The sequence below is a fragment of the Spermophilus citellus genome (genome assembly GCF_964194105.1).
Source record: "Spermophilus citellus genome assembly, chromosome: 15".
In the NCBI taxonomy this organism is placed as follows: Eukaryota; Metazoa; Chordata; class Mammalia; order Rodentia; family Sciuridae; genus Spermophilus; species Spermophilus citellus.
In genome coordinates, this window is record NC_138195.1 from 65,029,274 (window position 1) to 65,042,217 (window position 12,944).

Consider the following 12,944-nt stretch of genomic DNA (forward strand, 5'->3'; position numbering starts at 1 on the left):
GACCTTATGAGGATCGGCAGCAACAAATTGCATATGATCCTGGCGTATACTCACAAATTGCTGTAGATGCAGTTAAGGCATGGAAGACTTTACAAGGACATGGAGGTTTACAAGGTCAATTATCTAAGATAATACAAGGAGCCAATGAACCTTATGCTGAATTTGTAGATAGGCTTATTCAAACAGCTACCAGAGTTTTTGGGAATACAGAACAAGCAATGCCATTAATAAAACAACTGGCTTATGACCAAGCGAATCGTTGGTGCAGAGATATCCTTAGACCATGGAAACAGGAAGATTTAAACACATATATTAAATTATGTAGAGACATTAATGAACAAGAGCAAGTCATGGCAGCTGCAGTAAAATAGGCTTTAGATGCCAGAGACATTAATGAACAAGGGCAAATTGTGGCAGCTGCAGTAAAACAGGCTTTATATACCAGGCCAAGAACATGCTACAATTGTCAACAAACAGGAAATTTTAAAAGGAATTGCCCCATAGGAGGAGGGTTTAAAAAAATTAGGTATCAAAGGAGTAGAATACTGGGTATTTGCCCACGATGCTGTAGAGGGAGACATTGGGCTAATGAATGCCGTTCTCAAACCACCATAGAGGGTACTCCATTACATTGGGCTAATGAATGCCGTTCTCAAACCACCATAGAGGGTACTCCATTATCAAAAAACGAAAAAGGACCAAGTGTTTATCCACAATATCGTGGACAAAGGCATCGGGCTCCGTTGCCAAAAAATGGACAGGGGGCCCCAATGCTCCGGGGCCCCAAACCACAAATATACGGAGCACTGGAGGAACACAGCAACCCCATCAGGGTAGTGCCCAGGACACATTGTCCATAAGATCCCTCACCAGACAAACCAGAGGGAGCGCAGGGTTGGACATCTGTGCCTCCGCCAGATCAGTACTAACTCCAGAGATGGGAGTTCAAATCATTCCCACAGGGGTAAAAGGACCTCTTCCCAAAGGAACAGTAGGCTTATTATTGGGACGCAGCTCTTCTACTCTAAAAGGACTTTTGATAAGTCCTGGGGTAATTGATCCCGATTATGAAGGTGAAATAAAAATTATAGCCAGTTCTCCAAAGGGTATATCAATAATTTCACCAGGAGATAGAATAGCACAGTTACTAATAATACCAAGCCTACATGATAAATTTTCCAGTCGTGCTGTAGAAAGAGGTTCCAAGGGATTAGGCTCCACAGGTGTAGATTGGGCTATGCTTTCTTTAAATTTAGATTCTCGCCCCATGCTAAAACTAAATATTCAAGGACATGAATTTAATGGGCTACTGGATACAGGTGCAGGCCTTAGCATCATATCTCGTCAAGAATGGCCAAAACATTGGCCATTACAACAAGCCACTCAAACGCTTCGAGGCCTAGGAGTGGCTACTAATCCTGATCGAAGCGCAATGGTATTAGATTGGAAGGATCCTGAAGGATGTGAAGGAACTATACAGCCATATGTATTGGATCATCTTCCCGTAAATTTATGGGGACGAGATGTCTTACATCAATTAGGTTTGACATTAACAAATAACATCAATCAAAATGCACCCACTATTATGGCTAGACAAGGTTTTAGGAAAGGAAAAAGATTAGAAAAACAAGAACAAGGTATAGCAGCACCAATACAAATAGATCAAGGAACAGACAGACATGGGTTGGATTTTCAAAAAGGGCCACTGAGACAATAAAAATTACATGGAAATCAGAAAGACCAGTATGGGTTCCTCAGTGGCCCTTGACTAAAGAAAAGATACAGGTAGCCCATGATCTGGTCAAACAACAATTAGCAGAAGGACATATACAACCTTCTGTATCTCCCCATAATACTCCCATTTTTGTCATCAAAAAGAAATCTGGTAAATGGAGATTATTGCAAGACCTAAGAGCCATTAATAATGAAATGGTCATTATGGGACCTGCTCAGTCGGGGATTCCTCAATTGTCTGCTTTGCCAAAAACTTGGTATGTTTTAGTTATAGATATTAAAGATTGTTTTTTTTTTTCAATTCCAATTCATCCTGAGGATAGTCCACGTTTTGCATTTACTATCCCTGCACTAAATCATGAAGGTCCTGATCAGAGATATGAATGGAAAGTACTCCCTCAAGGGATGGCTAACAGCCCAACTATGTGTCAAATTTATGTTAACAAAGTAATCCAGCCACTTAGAAATCAAAATCCTGAACTACAAATATTTCACTATATGGATGATGTATTATTAGCACACAAAGCTAAAAACACATTGCTAGAATGTTATGCCACACTTACAAATTTATTAAAAAATTATAATCTAGAGATAGCAATAGATAAAGTACAATTAAATTTTCCAATTAATTATTTAGGAGTTCTATTATCCTCAACCATGGTCCATCCACCAAAAATTCAAATACGAGTAGATCAACTCAAATCACTTAATGACTTTCAAAAGTTATTAGGAGACATAAACTGGATAAGGCCTTATCTAGGTATTCCAACAGGAGAATTGGGACCTTTATTTGATATCTTAAAAGGTCCATCAGATCCAAATTCACCCCGAATGTTAACGCCTGAAGCAAGAAAGGCATTAAAAATCATTGAAACATATATGGAAAATATGCATTTGGATAGAATTGATATAAGTTTGCCTTTATTATTTATTGTACTACCAACAAAAAATATTCCTACAGGAGTATTTTGGCAAGAAGGTCCATTATTATGGATACATTTATCTTATTCTCCTAACACTATTCTTACTAGGTATCCTGAGGCTGTAGGACAATTAATACTCAAAGGAATAAAAACAGCAAAGGGAGTATTTGGAATTTCTCCCAATAAAATTATTACTCCATATACTATGAATCAAATTGATGAATTAGCTAATGAGTTAAATACTTGGGCAATAATCATGTGCAAATCTAATGTTTCATTTGATAACCACTTACCATCTAATCCTTTATTGTCTTTTTGGTCATTGCATCCTGTAATTTTTCCAAAAATGACAAGAAAATCACGTATAATGAATGCTCCAAATATATTCACTGATGGGTCAAATAATGGTACAGCAGCAATAGTTACACCTGATCAAACTTTTACATTTTTAGTACCCAAACAATCAGCTCAAAAGGTAGAGCTTAATGCAGTATTACAAGCTTTTGTGATGTTTAAAGATTCTGTATTTAATTTATTTTCTGATAGTCAGTATATAGTTAATGCTATAATATCCCTTGAAGATGCTGGTAGGATTTCCCCTTCTTCTAATGTTTTCTCTTTGTTTTCCACTATACAAAGTTTAATCTGGGACAGAAAAGATCCATTCTTTATAGGACATATCAGGGCACATACAGGATTGCCTGGAGCCCTTAGTTTGGGCAATGATTTAGCAGATAAAACTACACATGACATACATATTTTCTCTACACTAGAAGAAGCTATAAATTTTCATAAAAGGTTCCATGTCAATGCTAATACTTTACAAAAGCGTTTTAAAATAACTAAGGAACAAGCTAGACAAATAATAAAACAAAGGTTCCATGTCAATGCTAATACTTTACAAAAGCGTTTTAAAATAACTAAGGAACAAGCTAGACAAATAATAAAACAATGTCAAAATTGTGTGACCTTTTTACCACAAGTTAATCTTGGAGTCAATCCTAGAGGATTGATACCTAACCATATTTGGCAGATGGATGTCACACACTTGCCAGAATTTGGAAAATTAAAATATTTGCATGTTACAGTTGATACTTCTTCTGGATTTTTGATGGGCTCCCTTCATGCCGGAGAAAAAACTAAAGATGTTATAGCTCATTGCTTACAAAATTTTGCCACTGTGGGCATTCCAAAACAGGTAAAAACAGATAATGCCCCTGGTTATACTTCTACCTCTTTTAAACAATTTTGCTCATCATTTGGCATTACTCATATAACAGGAATCCCATACAATCCACAGGGACAAGGCATAGTTGAAAGAGCTCATCAAACTATTAAAATGTACTTATTAAAGCAAAAAGACGGAATTGGGAAGGGGTATATATTCCCCAAAGATAAACTTAAAATAACCCTTTTTACTCTAAACTTTTTAAATTTGGATTCATCAGGACTTAGTGCTGCAGAAAGGCATATGTGTCCAAAAAATGTACATAAACCCAAGGTACTTTGGAAAGATATTCTAACAGGACAATGGAAAGGTCCTGACCCAGTAATTGTCTGGAGTCGGGGGTCTGTTTGTGTGTTTCCACAGGAAGAACAGCAGCCGATTTGGATTCCGGAGAGATTAACTAAAGTCCTGACCCAGTGATTGTCTGGAGTCGGGGGCCTATTTGTGTATTTCCACAGGGAGAACAGCAGCCGATTTGGATTCCAGAGAGATTAACTAAAGCGATTTCTACAGACCAAAAAGAAGATGATTTGGCTCAAATCCATAACAGCTGATATCCAAAACTCCAATTTGGCTATCCTTACATCTGCGACAGAACCAGGATGCTTTTTTCAATATCTATTTTATTATTTCCCTTTCCCATATCATGAAGTTCTATTTTGGTTTTTGAGCTCATACAGACCTAAGTTAATGTTTTGCTGATCAGTTCTATTTTTTTTTTTTTTTGACTATAGAGTTTTTAAACATTGCAATGGAGATTTCACCTGTAAAAAGTTATAAGGCCTTTACTATTATGTTATGTGTTGTATGTATTATATTATGTGTGCACACTTGTGTTTTGTGTTATATGTTTGAATGTACGTATGTCCATGTATCATATATAATGAGCGCTCATGAAAAATGGATCCAAATTTTTTTTTTATTCACGTGATTTAAATGGTTTAATTTAAATTGGGTAAATAACTATTAAGAATTGTTTTAATATGTAAACAAAAAAGGAGGTTAACAGATCTGTTTGTTTACTTTCACCTTTCCTTTTCATTATATTTAATAATTCTCACCTTACCTTTTCATTATATTTAATAATTCTCTTCAAAATAATGTAAATTATTAAGAAAATTGTTTTCTTTTAGTGTCTTCTGGAATGTTACACAATTTTTTCTTTAGCCATTATTGCCAGAATTCCTATCTTCATCCCAGTGCCGGTGAAGACAATGTAAATTGTTAAGAAAATTGTTTTCTTTTAGTGCCTTCTGGAATGTTACATAATCTTTTCTTTAGCTATTATTGCCAGAATTCCTATCTTCATCCCAGTGCCGGTGAAGACAAAGATAAAACTAATCTACAGTTTCTGCAATAGCCATCACTGAACTGCTTGCAGAATGTGCCTAAACTATGTGTCACTTGTATGCATTGTGAACTCACTTGTATGCATTGTGAACTATCTGTTGGTGCAGCGACTTGTGGTAGTGTTGGGGTATTTTTGCTGATGATGTCATCGGTGGTACAATTTTTCCAACAAGAGCCATCAATTGGCTTGGTGTATCTTCCTCCCTTCTGCTTGTCATGACAAAGACCTCTCCACAGGTGTGGCTGTATACTGGACCGGTAGTCAATGATGGGTAAGATCCAATTACAATGGTACCAACCTAAGACAGGAGGCTGACGCCCTGAGGTCAGCTCATCCGAAGACGGGTAAGGACCATATATAGTATTGGACAACCTAAGGCAGGCACGGTCCCCAAGCCACATGCTGTTGTTTAAACAGAGAGGGGGAGATGTTGAGAGCCACAGCCAAAGGGGCCCCAGCAAACTTCCAGCTGCCAGCAAACTTCCAGCTGCCGGCTGATGATTGACTCACAGCAGCCCCAGCAACATCTAGTTGATTGGCTCCTCTGTGGTGATGTTCATTGGGCTGTTTCCCTGCCCTTCAGACTGCCAGCTGATGATTGGCTCACAGCGGCCCCAGCAACATCTAGCTGATTGGCTCCTCCACGGAGCTGCTCATTGGGGGACTTCTTTGGCTCCGCCCACAAGACCCAGCCAATCAGCCTCAAGAGCAGGAGGATTGTGGGAGGTGGTGAGGTTTGTGTGTGGGTGAGAGGCTTGTGGGAAGCCGGTGGTGGCAGTTGGGCTCTGAGGGTTTTTTCCTGAAGAGCTGTTTTGTTTGGTGTTTGTAGTTCTAAAAATAAAGTTAGTTTCTTTTGACAAGTGGCTCCTGAATTGTGCCCAGCCAGACTGTGGCAGTCTCCCTCATGTGGGGAAGCTAAAATGAATGTGAACCTGAAGGTACAAGAGTGATTACTGGAGATGGGGAAGTTTATATGCTGGTGGTGAGAAGGATAGAGAGGTGGAGAGGATGGATTTTAAATGGTATATGCTGCATTCATATGTAAGAATATCATAAAGACCCTTCTTAATATGGACTGATTACATGTCAATAAAAATACAATAGAATAATTTAAAAACCAAATAAAAAATGATACAAAGATATCACAGAGCATTGGGCACGAGCAAAGCTTTCAAGTTATATAGCTTTCAAGTTATGTATTCCTCTGACAGATGAGGTAAATGTTCCAGTGTTCTAAGCTTTCAGAACAAAGGTTCCTTTTAGCTATGGAGTTAGAAGGTAATTAGGGAAGAGTGGCAATTTCTTTTCTATATCACTCACTGTTAAAGTCTGATTTTAAGTCTTTCTTTTTTTGTTAATTTGGAAGACAAATTTGACAACAGAGCAATCTGAATCCAAGCTGAAAATCAGAGACAATGTGAAAAACACTTTCATGGGTCAATAGAAAAGACACAGAGAGGTAAGTATTTAGCATAATCATGATTATTGAGACTTTTCAGGAGATATACAAATAATGTAAAACCAGAGATTAGTATAATTACTAGATACTGGCCTTGGAAAACATCATGGATGAAGTCAGAAAGCAAAGGAGACTGTGATATAATGAATCACTCACACTTGGTTTTCCTCAACTCCTCCACAAGGTAGCGGGCTTCCTCTTGAACTCGGTCTTCAATGCTCCTCTTCCCCATCCCCAAATTCCTCAGAGTCATGACTGAGAAGCGCCTCATCACTTTCCATCTGCTTCCAGTAGTTAAAATGATTCCTAAATGAGGGAGAGCAGAATCTAGGAGGATATCCCAGGCAAGGTAGAGGAAGTTGATAAGTGGAACCCACAGAAATGGTCAAGCTCAACCTGGCTTTCTCTTTTATATTTTCCTCCTCCCCATACCGTTGTTCAGCCACCTCACATGCATGCACACTTACCAAGTCCTTTTGAAGCTCTTTCACTCAAAGGCAAACTGCCTCTTCCAGAAAATACTTCCCCATGATCAATCAGGGCTTCCTTCACAGCTTCATAGCCATGCAACACCACAGTGGGCCTCATACCCAAATACACAGTGAACACAGGGCCATAGGCTTTTGACAACTGGAAAGGAGAAAGAAAGTGCAAATATTAGCTGAAGAAGATCAGCATTAGATCTACATGTTCAGAATGATTCAGACTGTTATTCATATTAGTCTCATTATATTAATTATATATTACAGTGCCATAAGAATCTTCAAATATTTCTAAATTGTACTCACAAATGTGATGGCAATCATAGTTATCACTTAAGGATGGTCTACTATGTGCCATACCCCCTCAAGCAATTGATATCTACACTATAATTAATCCTCACATCAATGCATCTAGAGGACTTATTTGTCCTGTTTTACATGCAAAGGACTTGAAGTCAGAGAGTTACAAACTCATTTGTAGCATATCATTTTTAATAAACAGAAGACCCAAATTTGAATATCTAGTTTTTAACTTCTGATGTTTAACAATTTATCAGTCCCCAGGGCTTATCCACCTTTATACCAACACTTGGCTGTTTTCTTCTGGGTCACTCTCGGGACTTGTGTCATAGAGATTTTGACTCAGTAAGCCCACAATGAGTACTGGCAGTCTATATTTTAAAACCCCAGATGATCTTAAGACTTACAGGTTGAGACCACAGCTATCACTATCACAGCAAGAGAGTATTCACTAGGGAGGCAACACCAGGCCATGCAGCATCTCATACAAGAACAATTTCTCTCACTTGGCAATTCATAGGGTACAGAATGAAGCTTTGTGCAAAACCCACAAGGATTCTGTTACCATCCAGTAGATTCTGAATGGTCAATTCTTTCCCTCACTCTCTTATTCTAGTTCTCAGTCTATAGTTGTTTTTTTAAAAAAACTTTTTAAATTAACAGCTTTATTGAGGTCCCATTAATACATATATATATATATATGGTTCTCTACCAGAACAACTGTAGAGGAGAAAAAGGGCTCAGGATTTCAGAGGTCTTAGCCCATAGAAGGCCCACACATTCCTTGGGGCTGAAGGTGAGGGAGAACATCACGGTGGAAGAGTGTGTGTGTGTGTATGTATATATATATATATATATATATATATATATATATATATATATATATATATGTTTTAATGGTACCTCAATAAAGCTGTTAATTTAAATATATATATATATATATATATATATATATATATATATATATATATTTAGAGTGTACAAGGATATCTTGATTTATGTAGACATTGCAAATTGATTGCTACAGCCAAGCTAATTGATATATATATATATATATATATATATATATATATATATATATATATATCACCTCAGTGTTAACATTTTCATGTGTGTGTGGTGAAAACATGCCAGCTAATTTCAGGTGTAACATACATTATTATTTACTGCAGTCAGTATGCTGTGCCTTAGGTCTCCAGTGCTTATTCACTTTGTAACTAAATGGTGTACCCTTGGACCAACATCTCACCTTTTCTCTCACCTCTCAGCCCCCAATAATCACCATTCTAGTCTCTATTACCATGAGTTTTAGGATTTTTGCTTTGTTTTGTAAGAATGTACGTGTAAGTGAGATTATGTAGTGGAGGTCTTTCTGTATGGCTACTTCCCTCATCATAAAGGCCTCTAGGCTGAGTCTATGTTGGGGTCATTAGTAGGTAATTTTTAAGACTAAATAAGATTTTATTTTATGTATAAATCACATTTGATTTATACATTCAGCGACCAGTTGAGGCTTAGGTTGGTGTCATTTCTTGACTATTGAAGATAATGCTGTAGTGAATATGGTGTGTGGATACCTTTTGGACATACTGATTTCATCTATTTGAATACATTCTAATAAGTGGGGCTACTGGATCATAAGGTAGCTCTATTTTTCAACATTTTGTGGAAGCTCAAATATAGTCATTTCTGTAATGGCTGTATCAATTTACATTCCCAGCACCTCTGAGCAAGATTTCCCTCTTCTCTTTGCTAACACTTGCTATATTTTGACTTTGATAACAGCAATCCTAACGGGTGGTTTTCACTGATGTCACTAAAAGAACCCTACCAGAACAACTGTAGAGGAGAAAAAGGGCTCAGGATTTCAGAGGTCTTAGCCCATAGAAGGCCCACATATTCCTTGGGGCTGAAGGTGAGGAAGAACATCATGGTGGAAGAGTGTGGCCGAGGGAAACAACTCATATGGTGATCAGGAAGCAGAGAAAGAGAGAGAGAAAAAGAGAGGAGAGAGAGAGAGAGAGAGAGAGAGAGAGAGAGAGAGAGAGAGAGAGCGCTCGCAAGAGAGAGAGAATTTCCACTTGCCAGATACAAATATATACCCCATATTCATGCTCCCAATGTACCTCTTTCTCCAGCCTAACCCACCTGCCTCCAGCTACCACTCAGTTAATCCCATCAGGGAGTAAATAATTGATTGCCTTAAAGTTATAACCCAATAATTTCTTTTACAATCCTTCTTGCATTGTCTCACATGTGAGCTTTTGGGGGATGCTTCACATCCAAACCATAATGTTGTAATTCTGAATTGCATTTTCCTGATGATAAGTAATGTGAGCTTCTTTTCATATCCTCTTGGAAATTTGCATGCTTTTTGAAAAAAATATCTATTCATATTCTTCATCCACTTTTTATTAATTGATTTTAGTTCTAAATAATACTGAAGCTCCTTTCTTTTAATTTAAGTATGCTTATTTTGATGTTATTCTGCAAGCATGGAATATAATGTATTCTAATTCAGTCCCCATTGCTTCTCCTTTCCCTCCTTTCTCCCTACTACTTTTCCCTTTTCTCTTCTCTACTGATGTTTCTTCTATTATTTTTAGTGTTTTTTTTAATTAGAGCCTTATGAATACACACAAAGGTAGATTCATTGTAATACATTCATATATGTACATAGCAATTTTTTTCAGATTCATTGCATAGTTCTTCAACTTTGCCATACCTCCTCTCTACTCAAACCCTTTTTTCTACTCCATTAATTTCTTCTATTTTTGTGAAATTTACCCTTCTAACTTTTGCCCATTATTTTGGTCTAGCTTCCATATATCACAGAAAACATTCAATCCTTCGCTTTGTGGATCTGGCCTATTTCATTTAGCATGATGGTCTCCAGTTTTATCTATTTTCCTCTTTGCCCATATTTAATAAGGTTATTTGAAAAGTTTTTTAGTTTAATTTTGTCTGATTTTGATTTTTAGTTCCTTCTACATTTTGGATACTATATTTTTCCTTCTACAGGGTCTTTTCTATTTGTACATTGTTTCATCTGGTATGCATAATTATTTTTAGCATGATTTAACCTCACTTTTGTATTTTTTTTTCACATGTATATACTAACCCACAACAAGGAAGAGTAGGGAGGGGAGGAATAGAAGTTCACTGGATTAGACAAAGGGGAATGAAGTGCAGGGAGAGTGGATGGGATTAGAAAAGGCGGTAGGATGAAGCAGACATAATTTTCCTTTGCTCATAAATGAATATGCAACCACTGTAACTCCACATTATGTACAACTTGAAGAATGGGATTCTAGTTGGAATGCATGTATGTATAATAAGTCAAAATACACACTACTGTCATGTCAAAAGGCATTCTACTGTCATGTGTAACTAATTAAACAAATTAAATTTTTTTTCAAATATCATTTCACTGTAATTTATTATTTTTTACTTTTTTCCATTGTGTGAGAATTGTGTTTTGGGGTGTGTATGGGCATGTGTGTTCTCATAGTATGAGTAGGTTTAATATATGTAAACACATAATTTTGATCTCACTTTAACTGCTTTTTTTCTGTACCTGTTTATTATTTAGCTTTGGTTTCACAGAGGAGGGATGTATTCATATATAGGTTTGAATTGTTTTGATTTTTATATTTACTTATTTGCTATACCTTGGTTTTTGTCCTTTTTATTGCCCCTTCTTCACTATCTTCTCCTAATAATACTCAAATTTTCCTGTTCCTTCTTCTTCTTTTTTAATTTGTAGACTACTTACAGTTAATTCTTTATTTCTCCCTCTTTATAGTCAACATTTGTGATCTATATACTGTCTCTCCAGGCTTCACTTTTTAAAACATTTCAAACTTTCTTCTTTCTAACCTATTTTATCTTCACATAAGAAACTGTAATTTCACTAAAAAATAAAATTATATACTTTATGCAATTTGTACCTCATTCATGTTGTTATGACTATTAACACAGCTGGTAATTTACTAGACCCTGCTGTCTAATGACTGATCTTGCTCACAGTTTGTATTGTTGATCCCACCATTCCTCTGTAGGTGGCAATTAGTGTTACAGACTTCAAAATAGATACTGAACATTTGTCTTAAGGCTATACATCTATTGGTAACAATAGTGCTATTTCTTGCTCAGCACTTCCTCTAAGGGCAGTTGGAGAGTGAGTGGGTCACTTCAGGTTCACAGAGTAGATATCCTGCTCCCAAGCAATACTCACAACTCAGCCCAGTAACAAAGAATCTCACCCCACCCATGTTCTAGCCAACCTCAGCATCAACATTACTTCAACACATAGAATTGAAGAGAAAAAAACATCAAAACCAACAACCAGCCCCCAAGGAAGATCAACCACAGAGGTACCTCAGGTCATACCCATGAACGTACTCATATATCCAAAACACAGAGAAGTGCCTTACCAAAATGTAGCTACACACAAAAGGACATAGGTTTAAAATGGAAAACGAATCCATCTCAAGTGAAGTAAAAGTACAAGACCTCTGAAAACTTGACAAAATAGACAAACAAGTCTTCCTCCTTAATTTACAATGCCCCAGCAAAAAATCCCACTGATATGAAAGAGCATAAAATTCCAGAGAAAAATGATAGAAAACTGATTATAAAAATTTTCAATAAACTATAGGAAGTCCTAAGGAAAGAATTAGGAGAGAAAACTCAGTTGAAAGAGCATTTCAATAAAGTCATAGACACATAAAAAACAATCTAGTCAGAATTGGAGATGAAAGACATAAATAAAAATTCACTCAAAACCATAAGAATTATGGAAATTAGATTATGCAGCAAATAGAAAATCACAGTAATTGATTATGAAACAGGGAAATTTATTCCAGACTTTTGCCATTTTAATATTGCCATTAAATATTAAATGTAAATGGTTCTTTTGTCCCTGATGTATTGTTTCATTACGTCTAACAATGAAAACTATAAAAAGCATTGGAAACATCATAATCAACAGAGAGTATTTGTCTTGCAATATTCTCTTTTCATAATTTGCTTGTGCATATATATATATATATATATATATATATATATATATATATATTTAAACCGAAGGATTAATTTATTAACAATTTACAAGCCACTGGATAAGCATCAACATACTTACATTGGTTAAAGATTCGCTGATGTTTTTAGCATCTATCTGTAGGATATTCCCAAGAATTGGGAGAGGCGTGGGTCCTGGTGGGAGTCTCCCTCTCCCAGATCTCTGTCTCCATAGTGAGAGGAGAAGAATACAAGAGAGACTGAGCACCAGGACCACAACAAGATCCATTGATGCTGCCTTCTTTTACTTTGACAGCTTTGAGCTTGCAATCAATGTAAAGCTTTTATACTGCTCCAAGTTAATCAGAATGTGTCCTATTGACACAAACTGCTGAACCAATAAACTAGATAAGTTACAATCCCTTCTGATTGTACATAGGTCCCC

General features: G+C 36.6%; 2 protein-coding genes across 7 annotated transcripts in view; one reads left to right on the forward strand and one right to left on the reverse strand.

Annotated features, from left to right (window-relative positions):
* The window catches only part of LOC308634132 (cytochrome P450 2C9-like), a gene marked incomplete at both ends in the record, with an annotated part of 37,609 nt that extends 24,821 nt beyond the window's left edge, over positions 1–12,788 (reverse strand). For 2 of the 3 annotated variants that reach the window (XM_081267728.1, XM_081267727.1), the window contains 3 exons: positions 6,852–7,001; positions 7,163–7,325; positions 12,621–12,788. In XM_081267728.1, coding sequence (XP_081123854.1) covers positions 6,852–7,001; positions 7,163–7,325; positions 12,621–12,788 — 481 coding nt within the window. Of the gene's footprint in view, positions 1–6,851; positions 7,023–7,156; positions 7,326–12,620 lie in introns of all 3 variants that reach the window. The other variant, XM_081267726.1, reaches the window with a different exon arrangement.
* LOC308634127 (cytochrome P450 2C18-like) overlaps positions 1–12,944 on the forward strand; it is a gene marked incomplete at both ends in the record, with an annotated part of 318,512 nt that overhangs the window by 181,483 nt on the left and 124,085 nt on the right. The gene's annotated exons all lie outside the window — the stretch shown is intronic.